Below are 17,061 nucleotides of genomic sequence, written 5' to 3'. Positions count from 1 at the left end.
TGGCTGAATTTATTATGTTTTATGAGAAAAATGTGAAATGACTTTCCTATTTTATATCTTAGCTCTGAAATTTTACAAACTTATCACTGCTGTTTTCCATCAGGGCTTTTGTTCCTTGAATTGTACAAAAAATGTTTTTGTTTTTAAAGCAGACAGTAAAAGTACAAAGTTCTGCATATAACCTTAATTTAAGGTTTAACTATAAAATACATTCAACATTCACTGAGGTCAATATCACTCTTGCAGTGATATCGGCAATGCTGATTTTATCAGTATGTTTTGTACAAACTTTGCGATAACTCATCATCTTTTCTTGAACTTGCCATCTAGAGAGTACATTCCGTAACTTGGTGAGGTGATCACATTACCAATAATACATATGACTTTGCAGTGTTAGTGAAATTATTGTGCCTTTTGCATAATTTAATTTATTTCTTGTGCAACATCATAAGTAGTGCTAAAATAATTTCATTCTAGTGTAATGTATGCTGAAAACAGTATCTAGAATTTTGGGGCTATTTTTCTTCCAACTAACTTTATAGAGCTCTTGGCAGGCCCAGAAGTTTTAAGTATTATTTGGAGAATACTCAAAATCTTTCTTCTGTTCAGTTAGCTTTGAAACCAACAAAATGATTTTCACTATTTGAAGAATACAGAAAGCAAGCCATGAAACCTTCTAAGGCCTTACAGACCTTTGGAGTTTGGTCTACAATAAATAATTGCCTTATTGCAGTGTTAACACATTGGTCTGACTGACTGACTGACTGACTGAGACTGACTGTAGGGTTCACACTTCAGATATGCACTATTTATTATATTTACAAAGACCAATTCCTGCAAGTGTTGTGTATCTTGTAGGCTGTTTTGCCACAACTAAGCAACAGCCTCTTGGCATAGATTAATCATGTCTATAATTTTTACACATGCATTCCCAAATGACTTGCATCACATAAAATGGCCACTGAATCACAGTGGACCTCCATGTACGGCAGTGGAGAAGCAGATCTTCAACACGTAGTAATCCTGATCACTTTTAATTTGTTTTGTCTTCTATTTCAAATGTTGCGTCTTGCAGGTTATGATCTATGGGCATTTAAGTGTTGACATCTTCCATTCCACACTTACATACCCTGTTTCTAAAACGCAGGTACTGTTCCTGGTCCTCCAGTATACCCCACATAAACCCCCAGTGTTTATTTTATTCAGTGATTTTGAACATTATTGTTTTTCAGATGTTGTTCTGCACTCTGCTTTGCAGCTGAACACACGATGGCATTTCCCCTCTATGATGCAAAGGTGGGAGCCATTACATCAGAGCAACTTTCTGACAGTGTTCAAAGGCACCTGTCAGAAACTGCATAATGGAGTGTATGGGATGACTTTGAGCTACAGGTGCAGAGAGATCTCCTGACTTTCAGCTTCTTCCTTCATTCTCAGTTAGACCTGAGACAACTTTTCCATTCCTTCTCAAAGTCAGTCAGTCAACATACACACAGATATGCATTTACTAACTTCTAAATGTTTTCTTGCCAAGTTCAGAGCTTATAAGAAACATTTTTTTAAAAGTAAAACATTTACTACATGGAGAACTAATAGTGCTTTTTATGTTCATATGCATGTATATTCCTTCTTTTTCCATCTTTTAATTATCCCTTGTGTATTTTTCCCATTCAAGAAGATTTCATATCCTTAAAAACATAATTCCAGAGGTAAGACACAGGGACTGATCAATTGGTATATTTTTCAAACTTAGCCTTCCTCTTTTGCTATTGAAAGTACAGAAATAAAGGGTGTTGGTGACTCAGAAATTACATAAGTGTAAGATTTCAGCCAAAACAGAAATTAGTTTATCTCAAACTTCCTCCTTTTTTTAGGAGTTGTATGGACACTTAAGCCACTGGAAAGTAAATATGTTAATTTTCCTGTAAATATGACACCTTGAAGTAAAAATTTTTGTCCTCCTTGGGTTCTTTGTTTTCCAGCTTGCAAATATCAAGTGAGTCATCATTCACATGCAGATAGTACCTTCTGTCTTCATAGCATTGGAACTGTACTGATTCTCCTTGGTAATGCATGATGAAAAAGTTATTATCTTCACTCAACTAAGAAAACACACAAGGTAAAGAACACATGTTATATTTTAAAAGCATTTTTATAGGGTTCCACATGACAAAAGTTCATATATGTTGCTGGATTATTATATTTTGAATGTTTTTGCTCCATAACATATATTTACCAATTTTTAAAATAAAACTTTGGCAACATCTAAACATTTCAGGACAGATTCTGTGATAACTATGAATAAAATAACACCTATTTTCCCCAGAGAACTCAGTATGCCAGACTAATAGCTGCACTCTTTTGGTTCACAGAAGTATCAGCACGGTTTTCCCAGTGTCATTAGGATAATTTGGGATTTCCATCTGGTTATTTTCTTATCTTAGACCTACCCTGTCAGTTGTCTCCAGTAAAAGAAATGTCAATTCACAGTTTTTCTTGCCTCTTTTGGAGTAAAATCAGAATGTTGAAGTAGAAATTACTCTTAAACAACTGTTCTGTTACCTATGATCTTTCTGAACATCTCCAGTTTCCAATGTGCTTTTTTTAAGATCCTGGAGGATAAAATATTAGAATTATTCTGGTGGAACAGCTATTGTCCAAACAGCCCATCAGTATGTGTGGATATATTTGGGCTCTTTGGGCACCTTAGAGTAAGGATGGAGAAACAGCTACCAGAAAACACCATGCCAGAGAGAGGAAGGGTATGTGCTGAAAGGTAGCCTCTCAAACCATAAACCCAGAAGACTAGTAGCCCTGTTAAAACTGGCAAGCCTGGGGTACCAAGGAGCTGCTGAAGTTGCCTGTGTCCTCCAGCACACACCGGCACCTACCATGGGTCATGTAACCCAGATCCCATCCAAGAGGGCTGCTATAGGTAGACAGAGATTACAGGGTAGTATATGTGAGCACGAACAAGGAACCTCGTGTGTGACTCTGCACAGCTGTTTGGAAGCCCCTGGAGAGTGTGGGTGTGAGCCCCCACTCCTGACTGTGTGCACTGAATGAGGGACTAACTGAGAAGACTGTGTGGATAGTTATCTGCTCCTAATAGTAAAACCCTGCTGGCAATAGTAAGACCCTGCTGGCAATAGAAAGATGTGAATTAATAGAAAGTTGAGATTTGTCTTAGCCACAACTCAGCCTCCTCTCAGGGATCAGGGAATATATAATATCTTTTAGGAAAAACTGAACGCATCTTCATCTAAGTATTTCAGTCTTCCTTTTGAGTGACCTCTTTGAACACTGCCATCCTACCCAAAAGACTATGCTATAACTCTGTCCAGTTTAGTGTATTATTGCTTAAGGGGAACTCTAAAAGGAAACTGAATGCTTGGGGGAAAGCAGGAGCTCCTTCTGTATCAGCAAAGCTACAATGGCAACTAGCTAAACCACTCTTCCCAGACAGACACAGTGTGACAACAGTGTATCTGCAACTTCAATCCAAGGAGTCTATCTTAAGTAATATTATTAAGAAAGTTGAAGCAAATTTGTCTTTAGCAAAGAAATACCTTCTAGTGTCTCATGATAGACATAAAGAGACATAAATGGGATAAGGGAGTTTGGTGAAAGAAAATCTGCAGAAGCAAGAACAGCAATTCATATGCACAGTGCAGAAATTTATCCTAGAGCAAAGGAGACCTCAGTGGGATCTGATAAATGTGAAGCCAAATTACATGCTTGCAAAAGGATATGGAGATCCAGAAATTAAAACATGCCTACTGTAACTGCATGAAATTACAGAAAATCAGATAGAGAGATACCACAGGAAAATGATATGATGAATGACATGATGTGACTGGGAGAACAAAGAGGAACTGGGAGTAGAAGCATAATAAAACACTGCTTTTCAGCTACAATTTGACCATTTGTTTTCCATTGCATTCAATGAATATCCAATTTGAAGGTTTGGTTTCATATTCAGTGACAAAAAATACACCTTTTCTCATGTCCTATAGGTAATTCACAATGCACTTGCAATAGTGCATGAATGCTCATGTTAGAAAAATGCTACAAGTATTATCTTCACAGGTTAGAGAAAAATATATCAGTGATGGGAGCTACAGAAAGAAATGTGAGAGAGTAGTACCCAAGTTTTAAAATAGATACAGAATGATGTAAACTCAGATTGAATAAGGCACAATGAACATAACTCCAGGCTAAGTTCAACTGCTACACTCTGGGAGTTTCCAGGGGGGATTTGGGGCTCACTGGGGGTTCCAGCTCCCCCAACCCCCCCCAGGGAGCTGCTGTGGCTCCTCATGATCCTGGGGGGCGTCCTGGGTTGGGGGTGGGGGATCTCCAAGGGGCTGATACGAATTTAGGGGTCCTTGGGGGCCTTTGGGGGTCCCTGGGAGGGTCGTCTCGGATTTGGGAGGTCCATGAGAGGGTTTGGGGGTCCCCGGGGGGGTGATCTCGCATTTGGGGGGTCCCAGTGGCATGACTTTGTTCAGCTCAGAACAGTCCACTTTCACCTTCTGTCAGACTTTCATGCTACCCATATTTGACTACTAAAGGGTGAGTGAAGATTTCTGACCACTCCTTGGCTCTCCAATAAGTGAATCAACAGTGGGAGAAAAAAAGCACCTCCTCAGTCTGCATGCTGAGTGCCAAAAAGGACCTGGGGGCGGGGAATGGGGGGGTGGGGTGTTGTTTGACCACAGCCAGCTGCCTAGTACAGTAAACATGGCAGGGTTGCTACTTAAGAGGTCTAAAGTTTTGAACCAAGGTATTTTGGTGGATCTCATGTGACAGGTTTTTCCTGTTTAGAGTTTAATTGGGCCTGCTTAACTGCAGTAGATAAATAAAATCTTTCATGAGTGCATAGCTAGTCCTCCAATGTAATCTCTGTTTTATTTACCTTCAGCCAGCTGCTCAGTAAAATATAGACAATCCTAGAATAAAAACTGTTACATCTCTTAATGGGACTTCTATAGCTGCAGTCCTTCAGGTCTCAGTTCACCCAGGATGATGAATTCCAGCCAATTTTTTTGGAAAACACTATCCAGATACAGACACCTATTAACCCTGCATTATCCAGCAGGGAACAACTCGAAGAGCAGCAGTCAGATCCAGTGATAGAATTGTTGAATTCTATATTTTACTCATCTTTTAAGCAAATGTGCTAATTCAAGAAGATTTGAAACTGAGGGAAAGCTGAGTGCTAGTAGCGCTTAAGAAAAGCTGAGAGGAATAAGTGTACATATGTAAAAGTCCGAGGGAGGTAATGTGTCCAGAATAATAAAACATTACAGTTGAACCAGAACAGAAACTACACTGAAGGGAGACACTACAGATCTGTGCTGAAAAAGATGTGTGCCTTTTTGATAACCAATATATACTCACTAATTCCTGTGCTTCTGGAAGTGTAAAAAAAGAAATAGTAAAAATTTATACATAACTAATAAAAATGGTAAAATGAGAACCATATTGTCTAGTGGAAGAAATATATGAAGGGCTGGGGCACATTGCATCATTGTTAACATATTGTCAGGATACAGCTGGGAAAACCTTTTCAGTGGTGGAACTAAAAGGACATACTCTTCTGTATCTCTTAGTTCATCATGTTGTATGGTTGACTGCATTTTCTTCTATGATATTATTAATTATGATAAGCATGCTCTACTACAGAGTGTAAACAATCACAGTTATAAGTAAATAACAGTGATGTTATTTAACCTGTGATGTTATTATAAACTCTTATGTGCTGTAACAAGTTTTTATTACTTTATTCTCATGACAACATAATTAATAAAAGATGTTTTGATTAATATCGATTGTGAACCATGTCTCCACAAACCCTACAGAAGTAGACATTGACAGTACTATATGTAACTCTACCTGCTTGTGTAACAGCAGGCTCCACAGATTCTCACATTTCTGGTAATTCTACTACCACTATTCAAATTTATAAAGGAAAATGCCCATCTTTTAGGATTTAAAGTTCAAAGCTGCCAGAATAAATGTCACATTGCACCCCTACATAGCATTGTCATTGTCCATGAAAAGTATTTCTCCATATCAGTGAATTACTCCCACACTTTTTGTGCTAAGGACAATGGAGGTTCTATTCATCACAGCTGAATTAGTGCAGTCATTTTAGAAGGTGTATTAAGAATCTCTTGAGTCAGACCTGACTAGGATTTTACCTCTTGGCCCAGATGGATGTGTTTCAAGTGCAGACTGCTGATTTCTTCTCACAAATATGAGTAATATTTCTATTTGATTTGTGGGTATTAGCAAGAAACCATGATGAATTGATCACTATCTGTCTTGTTAGGCAGTGATTGGGTTCTCAGTACGAGTTTTTAATTTTAGTTATTTTTAGAAACTCAAACAGATGAGTAGGTGTCTACAGGCAACTGTTACAGCTCTTCTTCCCAGATGTCTCCCAAAACTTGCAGGCATCAAAACTCTAGTTCTTTCCCTATGAATGGCTCCACAGAATAAATCAAGTATTTCTACTTTTAAAAAAAGTGTATGAATATATTTTAAAAGAACAAAATATGACTGTGAAAGTTAACATCATACAAGGAAGGGACTAGTAGTTGCCTTACACATTTCCTAAACTTTGATGCTTTCTCCTTCGGTATAGAGTCAAGGAATATTAGTGGCAGGTGAGTAACTTAGCAGAACACACTTAGATGTTCAAGACCAGTATACAGGAGACCTGTTCATTAACTATTACTTAATTAGTGCAGCTCATACCTTGGGAAGATCATTTCAGAAAGACTTCAATTTACCAGAATCAGAAAACTAACCCTTTCTAATTTAGGAGAAAGGCTAGCAATGTTAGAAACATTAGGCTGGTTTTCAGGGTTTTGTATTCACTATGGCAAAGTTCTGAAACTATCTGATCCCAGAGAGCTCTAATTCTGCCTGCCGAAATGGAAAAGATTGTCTTTTCCATTCCCCTGAATAATAAACCCACAGGGCTACAACCCTAATCAGAAATTATTATAGGTACAATTCCTTAGTTTTGCATTTCCTTTAGGTTAGAATGTGTATCTAAGGTATCTTATAGAGCAACTAAAGTAATTTCCTTCATGTGCTTACAATGTTTTATCATTTCTATCTAGAGACGTTTGAACAAAATCCAACTTTCATCACAAAAACATATTAAGAAACCATCTGGCTACATGTATGTCTATCCACAATGCATTACTACTGATTTATAATCATCTAATGATACAGAATTCAATCTGAATATATGACAGGAAATGCTCACTTTGAATTTCTCCTTTAGAATAAATCATATATGTATTTATTACTTCCCAGAAGTTTATGATTGATGGAATCACTACCTCTTATGAATGTTCCAACTTTTATAATCTGATTCTCTAGATCTGCTGATAAACTCATCCAGACTTTCTAGCTCTTGTCTAAGAATTTGTACCAGCTGAAAACTACTTTGTATCTCCCTGCATTTTATGTAAGTATAATACTACAGGAAACATATCCATCTTTCATGTATTAATTGAAAGTCAGATATTTTGCCTGTAGATGGAAGGATGTACCATACATAGAAGTCAAGTCAAAAAATATGGAAAATTTCTTTTTCTGAAGAAAATACCAAAGATCATCTGAAATTAAATGAAAGTAAACAATTTGTCACTTAATGAGTAATAGCAGACTGCATTTAGATGCCCTTTTTATATACCTATATTTGCATACACAAATCCCCCACACACTTTTTTTTGTTTTCTGATCATGATTGTATACCTGTTTGAAGTCAGGATCTTCATGGTTACATGTTTTCATGTTGCATCTTTCCACTGAAGGATAATCTGTCTCTGAACAGGATGCTTTTAAGACCTGTGTTTACAAACCCACGAATTTGTTAGATTTGTAATTTAATTTGGTAAATTTGTTTTCATATTTTGTTTTTTTTTAAACTCATCAAATGCAGCATAAATTCTAAAGAAACGTCTGTTTTTTATGAAGTTCATTAATTATTATTATTAAACCAAGACTTTGTGAGGAAGCATTTGGTGATTTACACCATCATGCATGGCCAGCATTAGATGAAGGGTCACTCTTTACCGCAACACAACCTTGTGTAAACAGAGCTTCTTGGACCTTTGCCCTGTTTTAGAGCACAAATTGCAACATAGCCTTTTTCCTCAGACAGATTTTAGTAATGGTTATAACCCATCAGCAGGGAAGAATGTCCGTGCCTTCTCTTCCTGTCATCAAGAAACCTTCACAAGACTGGAGAAAATGAGAACGCTCGGACAACAGGTGGTAAATGTTTTAAACAGGATACTCTGTTTCAGCTCAGTATTTTGTTTTCCTCACATTCCTCATCTTGCAGCATGGAGTGATTAGGAGAAAATAATTCCTGTCTTGAACTCTTCTCTTTTAAATGCAAGATTCTTGCTTTTTTCTCACCTCCTATTTCCTGAATGTTTTCTGGTTAAGAAGTCCCCTCTTCTTCCATCCCTGTCTTCTAGTGACAGTAGTCAACTACCTAACCCAAAGATTATTGCAATAACCTTGACTATTTCCCCAGACAGAATAAAGGCAGGTAGTCATGAAATGGGAAAGGCAGATAAGTAGCGTGACTTTGAAAAGCTCAGGGTGGGGTGGGGGGAGGGGCGGAGGGGGGGGGGGGGGTATTGTCCTACAGCAGGAAAGAGCACCCAGCGGTTAGAAAGGAAATAAACAACTTCTTACCTTCAGACAGAGGTGCTTCTTACCCTTGCACAATAGGACAAATTCATTAAGCTTTGATCTCTGAGTAAGGCTCACCAGATTTTTAGAATCTGTTTTACATAAAGAAGAATATTGTAATAATATGAGTATCACTTTGTAAAATGAAGCATAGATAAATATGATACATAAAGAGAAAACATTCAGTTTACTTTGATAAGTGTAGGAATTAAAAATAAATATAATCACTCGATACTGTATTGTTAAAGACAAAAAATATAAAGAATGTAGCAGTTGATCTGGATGTTCATCACTGCAGCAACTGGACACAAATTTTCCTGACTGTGTTAACAGTTGCAGTTAAGGAAATTTGTCATTTTTATTGCCTTTTGTGACATCAGTTTCAATTTTCATTGCAGTTACAGCTGCAATTTCAGCTGTAGTGTGTAGGAAACTCATCATCAGGCAGGACAGATTTCTTTACCAAGTCCAGACAACAAAAGGGTATGCTGCATTCCACTCAGTTGGCCAGGGACATAAGACAATGTGAGTTACATCCTCAATATTCTTGGCTTTCCTTTTATATAGAGTTTATGGTGACTTGCTTCACATGTTCTTTAGTCTGAGTAACCCTGAGGAGTCCAGCTTTCTACCTCTGAAAGATGTGACGAGTTGTCTACCAGGCAGCCTGTGAGTGGCAAGTAAGAAACCTTTCCATGATTTCAGGCATGTACTTCCACTCTCTGATGGCCTTTGAATTATTTACCTAGTCTCTCTGGTTACTCAAACCTTACCAGAGTGTAAGGGACAATTTAAAAATCCATGCAAAGAAAATGCTTGGAAATTAATTAAATTCAATAACTTCTCATTTGGCATATCCCTAAAATGCAAAGCATAGGGATTTGGGAGGATGTCAGTATTCTATACTGTTCCCTAGAAATCTTCATTTGGTCCTTGTTCAAGGTGCAGTACTGGACCAGATGGTTATTTGTTCTCATTGATTACAGCAGCCTTTGATAGCTGGAACTGAAATGCATTTTTCATCCACTGTAATACCTGAAACTAACATATCTTTAATTTCCTGTTGTTCCTTATGCATACAGTATGAAAGTTCCAACGTTGTCTCTCCTCTTCTTCATATCCATTTCTTTTTGGTCTTCCTCCCCTGCTACAACATGATTTTGCTAGCTAAGACCCATATGCCTGCAATAGATTATTCACACTTTTCTACAAAAAAAGTTGGATCTTCTTGTTTGCATACGATATATTTCATTATACACATTTTTGTTCAGTCCAAGCCACTACTCCTAGTTTGCTAAGGCAAATTTTGTGACTTTAAAGATTTCTTCTTATGGAACACAGAAAGGCTCTTTCATTTTTAGAATTGTCCAGTAACCTGAGCTAAGTGAAAAATCTAGTACAGTATGTTACTTCTAATGTCAAGTCTATGTATAAAACATTACTAGCTTCTTTTCCTACTCTCAAACATATCTTCAAAACCAGAACCTAACAAAGAGAATGATACCCTTTATTCCCACAGGAGATTTACCAGTGACTGCTGGTTCATTCTTCGTAAAGACGCTTAACCATGCAATATCTAAAATAGAAATATTTATCAGATACATGGAATTAGAGAGATACTTCATTGAAATTTAAAAACATTACAAAGAATTTAAAGAATTGTTTTAAAACATCATCTTAGAAGGAGCACGTAATAGCAACAGGCATCAGGCTTCCTTTCTTTTGGCTCTCTGAATTCATTTAGCCCTGGAAGGCTGTACAGGTTAGACTGGTGAACAAGTACCTCCGAAGTCTGAACTCTGAGTCTAATAAGTCTATTGATTTATTAATTATCTTTTGCAAAAGCTAATGCACTTGAGAAACTACAGGTTGGTAAGCAGATGTAAGGCCTAAAATCCTATTAAGAGGGGCGCCTGAAAATACTTTGGCAGCAGAATTAAGTACCTTAATATGAAATGTGCAAGACTGGCAGATAACAGTGCAGTAGCAGGTGGTTTCAGGTTTTTCTAACATTGGCCTGAATCACCCAACCAGTCAGTTGGAGAAGGCATCACACACTTCAAGTCAAAGTCACAAACATCCAGGTTCCTAATATTGAGTTGTCTTAACTATATCATCATGAATATATGTTTGTAGTGCTTGTGTTTATATACACAATAACATTACATAGCCTTTCCTTTTGGCTTGTTTGTTTTTCTTCTAGAAATATTTTACATATCAGGATTGTCCATCTATGCATCTATTCAAAAATTGCTTCCACTGTATACCTGTACAGGTTTTGGTTCTCTTCATAAATTAACAATACCGATTGTAGGAGTTACCTCAAAATTCTACTACATTATCAAGAAGAAGATACTTAAAAATATGTAAATCACACTTAGATACCTTATCAGTGCAGCTTTCATTATTTACAATTGAATAGAATAAAAACAACACAAATTTAGTTCATAAATATATCAAACAAGTGCTATATTTACTTATCTGAATCATATGTAATGAACTTCTCATGCTGTAAAAGCTGAGGTTGTGTAGGGAAAAGATTCAGTAATTCAATAGCTAACTTACAGATTTCAACCTTTTCCTGTATTTTGGTTAGAAATTTATTTTATTGGTTTTTTTCCTCTCTACTTTCACATCTCTGTAAAGTGTATCATTCTTGAATAATTGCATTTCATATTATTTGACTTTTCCCCACAAAAAGAATAACCTCTAATGGGCACTCCCATCGTGTTAGTTATGATAACATTTTTGGTGTCAAATACAGAATCCCTATTTGAGACAAAAGAAGAGTTCCATGAAAAATAAAATAACTCCGCAAATTCCAAAATATGCTGGTTTTTTCTACATTTTGCCCTTGTCTCTGAGGATTGTCTTTGCCTTCTTTGTCTTTAGCACCAAATATCTAGACTTTCCACTGAGTCAAATAAGCATAAACAATTTAATCTTCTTATCATTTAAGTGTATTACATACCTACTGTAAACTGGGATAAAAGTTTTCTTGTATCACTATCAGTATTCATAAGGATGCAATATAATATTATGTCTACAGAAAATAGAATCATAGAAAAACACGATCATCGAGTCCAAACACTGATCTGACACTGCCAGGTCCACCATGTTCCTAATCACCATATCTACACAACTAAATCCCACCCCACCCAATCACTTTCCTGAGCAGCTTTTCCCAAAGCTTGGCAGCACTTACACTGAAGAAATTTTTCCTAATGTCTAAGGTAAATGTCCCCGGTACAGCTTGAGGCCATTTCCTCTTATCCCGTCTCATGTCCTCTAGGAGAAGACGCAGACCCCCACCTGGCTACAATCTCCTCTCAGGTGGTTGTACAGAGTGAGAAGGTCCCCCCTGAGCCTCCCTTTCTCCAGGCTGAACAACCCCAGGTCCCTCAGCTGCTGCTCTTTGGACTTGTGCTCCAGTCCCTTCAGCAGCTCCATTGCCCTGCTCTGGACAAGCTCCAGCACCTCAATGCCTTTTGTGGTGTGAGGGGCCCAGAACTGGACACAGTACACATAATAGGACATTTAAAAATGTCCTGAGTACTTCACATATAGTTGGTAAGTTTTCGAATATAAAACACACTACCTTCATGGGATTGTGAATCCTTCGTTGATATTTCATGATGCCCATCTTCATCAATGTCAAAATGCACTGTTTTTGAATCTTCGGTTAGTATATAACATTTCACCGTTTTTCGCAGACTAAACCCTGATCAAAAATGGGTTACAATTAATCTTACTAACAACAGAGAATGGTAATATTCCACAATAAAAATATCAAGTGTATTTTTCTAGCAATCATTTCTTGATAATCTGTGTGTATTTGAACTGTGAGCAAATAGCCAAATACGTTAGAAGTTTTACAATGTGCTTAAACAGTTCTACAGTGTGTTTTGGGGTCTTGATGGTGGTGTGAAGAAAGAAAACAAGTATTTCTTTGCCTAGAAGGCTATTTCAGTGAAAAGATGTATGCTGAATTTTTTTGAGAGTTTACATGTGTGAAATCTTGAGTTTGAAAAAAATGGTTTCCAACCCAAGAGCCTGAGGGATAGTGGAAGGAGGAGGGATTGTGGACAATCTGCACATCACTGTGTTAAAAAAGACTAATGGAGACAAGCATGAATTTGAACATGAGAGAGTGGGCTCATATTAGCAGTTGGCTGGTGAATTAGTAGACTTATGGTAAGGGATAGAGTTCTGTGGGAAGCCAGAGCCAGAGCAAGATTGTGCACAGAAGCCTTTAAATAGACAGACATGTGAAAACCAAGTCTTCATTCTGAAGAAAAGGAGAGGTGAAGTAGAGAATGTTTCTCTGCAGCATATTGTTTCTAGCCAAGTTTCTTTATTTCATAGGTGAGTATTTGCCTGTTTCCCAATTTTGCCCTTCAAAAATTGGATTTGTGTATAAACAAGAATATTAGGTTAGAGTGCATATGGCTACCTAAAATAGCAGCATTTATTCTGGGGACCAGATATCTCTTACTGGAAAAAACCCCAAGTCTTTTTGGTTAAAAGCTTCTAGGAGGGAACTTGTTCCCTATCACTACTGAATACAACTGTGCAGTTCTGGATGTCAGAAAAGATATAGATCCAGATGCTGGGATGTCAGACACCTACAGAATAACACTATAAGGGACAATTTAGATTATGTTCAGCTGAACATTGTTTACTGGAAGAGGTTTGCTACTTTGGAATACGGGTAAGACATTTCTGAGATCACACAGACCTTCAGGGTATGCTGCAAGATTAACACTCCTTTCTTTGCCAGAACAATTAGGCAAGCAAAACAACAGGATAAACAGAATGCTCCACCAGTGGCATAATGTTCTAGGAATGCTTGACTTTGCCAAAAACTTTGTTACTTTGTATTGAAGTTCCTCCTCTGAAACATCTGTATTTAAGCAGATATTTTCCAAAAAAGTGTTGTTTCCAAGCAGCTTTCTTCCTACCCTGTTAAGCAGAGCAGAAACTCTGCACATGGAATGAAAGAGAGGGTTGATGCACATTCTGACAGTCCGAGTCACACCCTCCAGATGCAGCAGGTCTGACACCTGCTGTGTTGGACCTTCAGCATGTGCATAGCTGATTTATCCCTGGGCAAAGGCTCTCTCTTCAATGACAACTGGATATTAGGCATCCAGAAAAAAAGACAGGTTGTTCTAATGAGCAACAGGACAACAACTACACGAATCAATACCACAAACCTTTAAAAACTTATTATATTGCAGTAGTGATAGTATAGGAATTCTACTTCTAGTTAGAAGTACAAGAACTACTACAGATCCCAAACCAAAATGGTTGGCAAGCATGTTTATGTGATTCACTCTTTTCCACGGAGGTACAGATATATTTTAGGAATTACTGATTTAAATTTAGTGGTTTGAAAAATCTTATGTCAACATTTTAAGGAGTCTTTCTGCTCTAGTTATTTTAAAGACAGCTTTTGGGTTTTAGTTCCACAAGTATTTTTATTTTCTTTTGATGGCATTATAGATAAGCTGTTACAGAAACTAAATTTTTTGGATTCTGCCTTGGATTGGAATGATCTTTCCAAGATTACAAACATATCTGTCACTCAAGTAAGAGTCACCTGACTTTCCATGAGGTCTTTTCATATTTCTAAGCAGAGATTTCTTCTCAACAGGCTGCCTTCTATGGAGAGACACTTCATATGGCTTCTTCCAGCCTGAGCGGAGCAACATTGTGGAAGCACTTCAGAAATACTGATAACCTCAGCTGAGTTTCTTTTCCAGACCTAAAACAGGAATTAGAATTTGTCACAAGACTTCATGTTTCCACTGAGAAACAAGTTTGCAAATACAATTTTGATAAACGACAGTTAAAGGAAAGAGATAAACTCAGTAATGGTTTGACTGCTTGTATGACCCAAGCATGTGTCTTGCAAGGCAAAAGCAGTGTGTTTTCAGTGACAATAAATAATAATAAATAAGTTAGCTATCTACACTTCCACTAAGATGCAGGTTATCATGGACAACACAGTTGTGTTGAAAGAATATATCTTGAAAGAATTTTCCTTAGATAAGATATAAGCAGTTTATATGAGTTCAATTTCTTTATGCTTGCCAGTCATAGGAAACTAGCTATACTTTGCTAAATGGATTGAAAAATCATGTTCATTTTGTCCTTCAAAATACAATGTAAGAAAATTTTCAAAGTGTTCATAAGTGATTGAAAATGATGCTAACTTTAACATAGCAAAATCTCACTCTCAGTAAAGACATACATCTATATTGCAATCTTAAACCAAGGGTCAGGAAAGAATGAGGACTGAAACTTGTAAATTTGAGGAATATTATAATTATTAAGGAATATCAGCTAGGTCAGATATCTGAAAGACAGGTCGATGTCTAAGAATGGGAACAACATTGACAGAGGAACCCCCCAAGCAGATAATAATATATCCTGTTGTTGCAAGTGAAATCACCGCATTTCAGAAAAGCTAAGAACCTCTCTCTGGCTTGAAGAAAGGGAAACTGAAATTCTGAAGCCTACACACTCTCCTGAAGTACAATTTTAGCCCTGTGCAGCTTTGCACAGAATAACTAAGTATCTCTTATGTCAGAGATCATGGCTCTGACACAAACGTAATGACTTGTGAATTCATCTAGGGAAGGAGAGGGCAGTTCTGTTTTCTTCTTTGGTTTAGTTCCCTTATGCATAGTTTCACATTAAATATTTACATGAAATATTAGAAATTAAAGACTTCTGTCCCTGACAATTCTCTTGTTATTAAACTACAAAGGGTAACTGAGGTTCTTTTTCACTCTCTCTGACACTTCAGTTGTAACAACATTTAGTAAGGTCACTGAAAAGTGAAACATTTATTATAGGGAATTAACTTGTTCTTCTTGGTAAAGATGTCCCATTTTTCAAATGTCTGATAACTTGCAGACAAAGGCTGAAAGAAGAGGCTGGGTCATCCTTATCTAGCTAAAATTGCTTTATCATGGAACACATAAAGAGAAGAAAACACTCCCCGTAGTTTTTCAGTAAGCCCTAATTGGAACCTGATCTCTGGAAACATCTGCTTGACTAGGGCTGTCAAGTGTGAGTGGGCAGTAAATACCAGCTTGTGAATCTTGAGGTAATAGCATACTGGGTGTTCAGCATTAACAAAGCATTAAGCCTTTGCTAGATCTATGGGGCTAAAAACCAGACACTTAATCCCTCACTGGAGATTCCTACTGAACACGTAAGTTTAATTCCAGTTTACCTGCCCTCAATCAGAAGTTCTGAGTATCTTGATTCCTGATTTTTACCTACACTCAGAGTCTTGCACCTGCATTACTTACACTCACTACTGTAAGAAAAGAAGGAAAATTATTTCAAGTCAAGACTGAAGAATTCCTGAAGAGGGCAGGGCAGTTCCAAGACATTTTCAGAAACATATTTAGGAAGTGGATAAATTCTTAGGAAACCTTCTGTGATGAATGATTGACAGTAACCTTGAAGTTCTGAAGGACTGTACTTAATTATTTTGGCTTGTAGAAAATTGAAAAGTTTGTTGTAGAACTTCACCTCTGTTTGCTCTCCAGAACAATTAAAGATCTTTACAATAAATGACAAAAGCTTCCACTGCTTGAATTGCCTCATGTGTCTCTGAAAGCTAAATGACATATAAATATTCCTATTTCAATAAGCCTTTCTTCTCATGGCATGTTCTTCCATGGATATTACCTACTCCCACTCTTTTCATTCTTAGTCATAATTTTTAATGCTGTGTATAACTCCCTATGTCAATTTCTTTATTTTAATGCCTTTCATAATTTCTTCTTCTGTTCGTTCCTCTCTTCTGTAAGGTATACACTGCTTGCAGAGGACTGGGAGAATCTGGATGCTACTCTTGGCAGCAGACCTGTCTGTCAACTACTATTTTGGAAACTGAATCTGAATTTTTTTCCTTACTCCACAGACCATATAAATTCATTTATATAAAGGCAGCAAAGAAAATCTGTTATATAGCCTCTCTTGCCCTCCTTAGTGTTCTTAGCCATTATTCTCTCTTTCACTTAACCCCAAGACACATCTGATCATAAAATTAAATCAAATTCAGTACATGAAAACAACATCTAAAATCTATCTCAGAGGGTACTGGTATATTTGTAACAAAATATAGCTAAGATCGTTAAAGAATTAGAATTGGTTTTGTTGAGGGTATTGCATTGCTGCTTTGAGTCTTGCTAGCAAGGATCACAAGTAACTCCTCCAGTTTGTTCCAGTTTAACAGGGATTAAAAAGAACTTTTGGCATCCTACAGCTAATAAATAATGAGGTTACAGTCTCTTTCAAATCTGGCTT

The 17,061-nt window shown here is 37.1% G+C and overlaps 1 protein-coding gene across 2 annotated transcripts in view; it reads right to left on the bottom strand.

Moving 5' to 3' along the window:
• Positions 1–509: 509 nt before the first annotated feature.
• LOC139684648 (uncharacterized) overlaps positions 510–17,061 on the bottom strand; it is a 29,781-nt gene continuing 13,229 nt past the window's right edge. Inside the window, exons 2-7 of one of the 2 annotated variants that reach the window (XM_071580785.1) lie at positions 14,333–14,497; positions 12,329–12,451; positions 10,259–10,306; positions 8,734–8,822; positions 7,780–7,872; positions 510–2,102 (exon numbers count right to left, since the gene is read on the bottom strand). In XM_071580785.1, the coding sequence (XP_071436886.1) occupies positions 1,914–2,102; positions 7,780–7,872; positions 8,734–8,822; positions 10,259–10,306; positions 12,329–12,451; positions 14,333–14,444 (654 nt within the window). In that variant the 5' untranslated portion in view covers positions 14,445–14,497 and the 3' untranslated portion in view covers positions 510–1,913. The remainder of the gene's footprint in view (positions 2,103–7,779; positions 7,873–8,733; positions 8,823–10,258; positions 10,307–12,328; positions 12,452–14,332; positions 14,498–17,061) is intronic. The other variant, XM_071580786.1, reaches the window with a different exon arrangement.

This window comes from Pithys albifrons, chromosome Z (genome assembly GCF_047495875.1).
Source record: "Pithys albifrons albifrons isolate INPA30051 chromosome Z, PitAlb_v1, whole genome shotgun sequence".
In the NCBI taxonomy this organism is placed as follows: domain Eukaryota; kingdom Metazoa; phylum Chordata; class Aves; order Passeriformes; family Thamnophilidae; genus Pithys; species Pithys albifrons.
The sequence above is the reverse complement of the archived record's forward strand: the minus strand, read 5'-3'. Positions and strand labels throughout refer to the sequence as shown.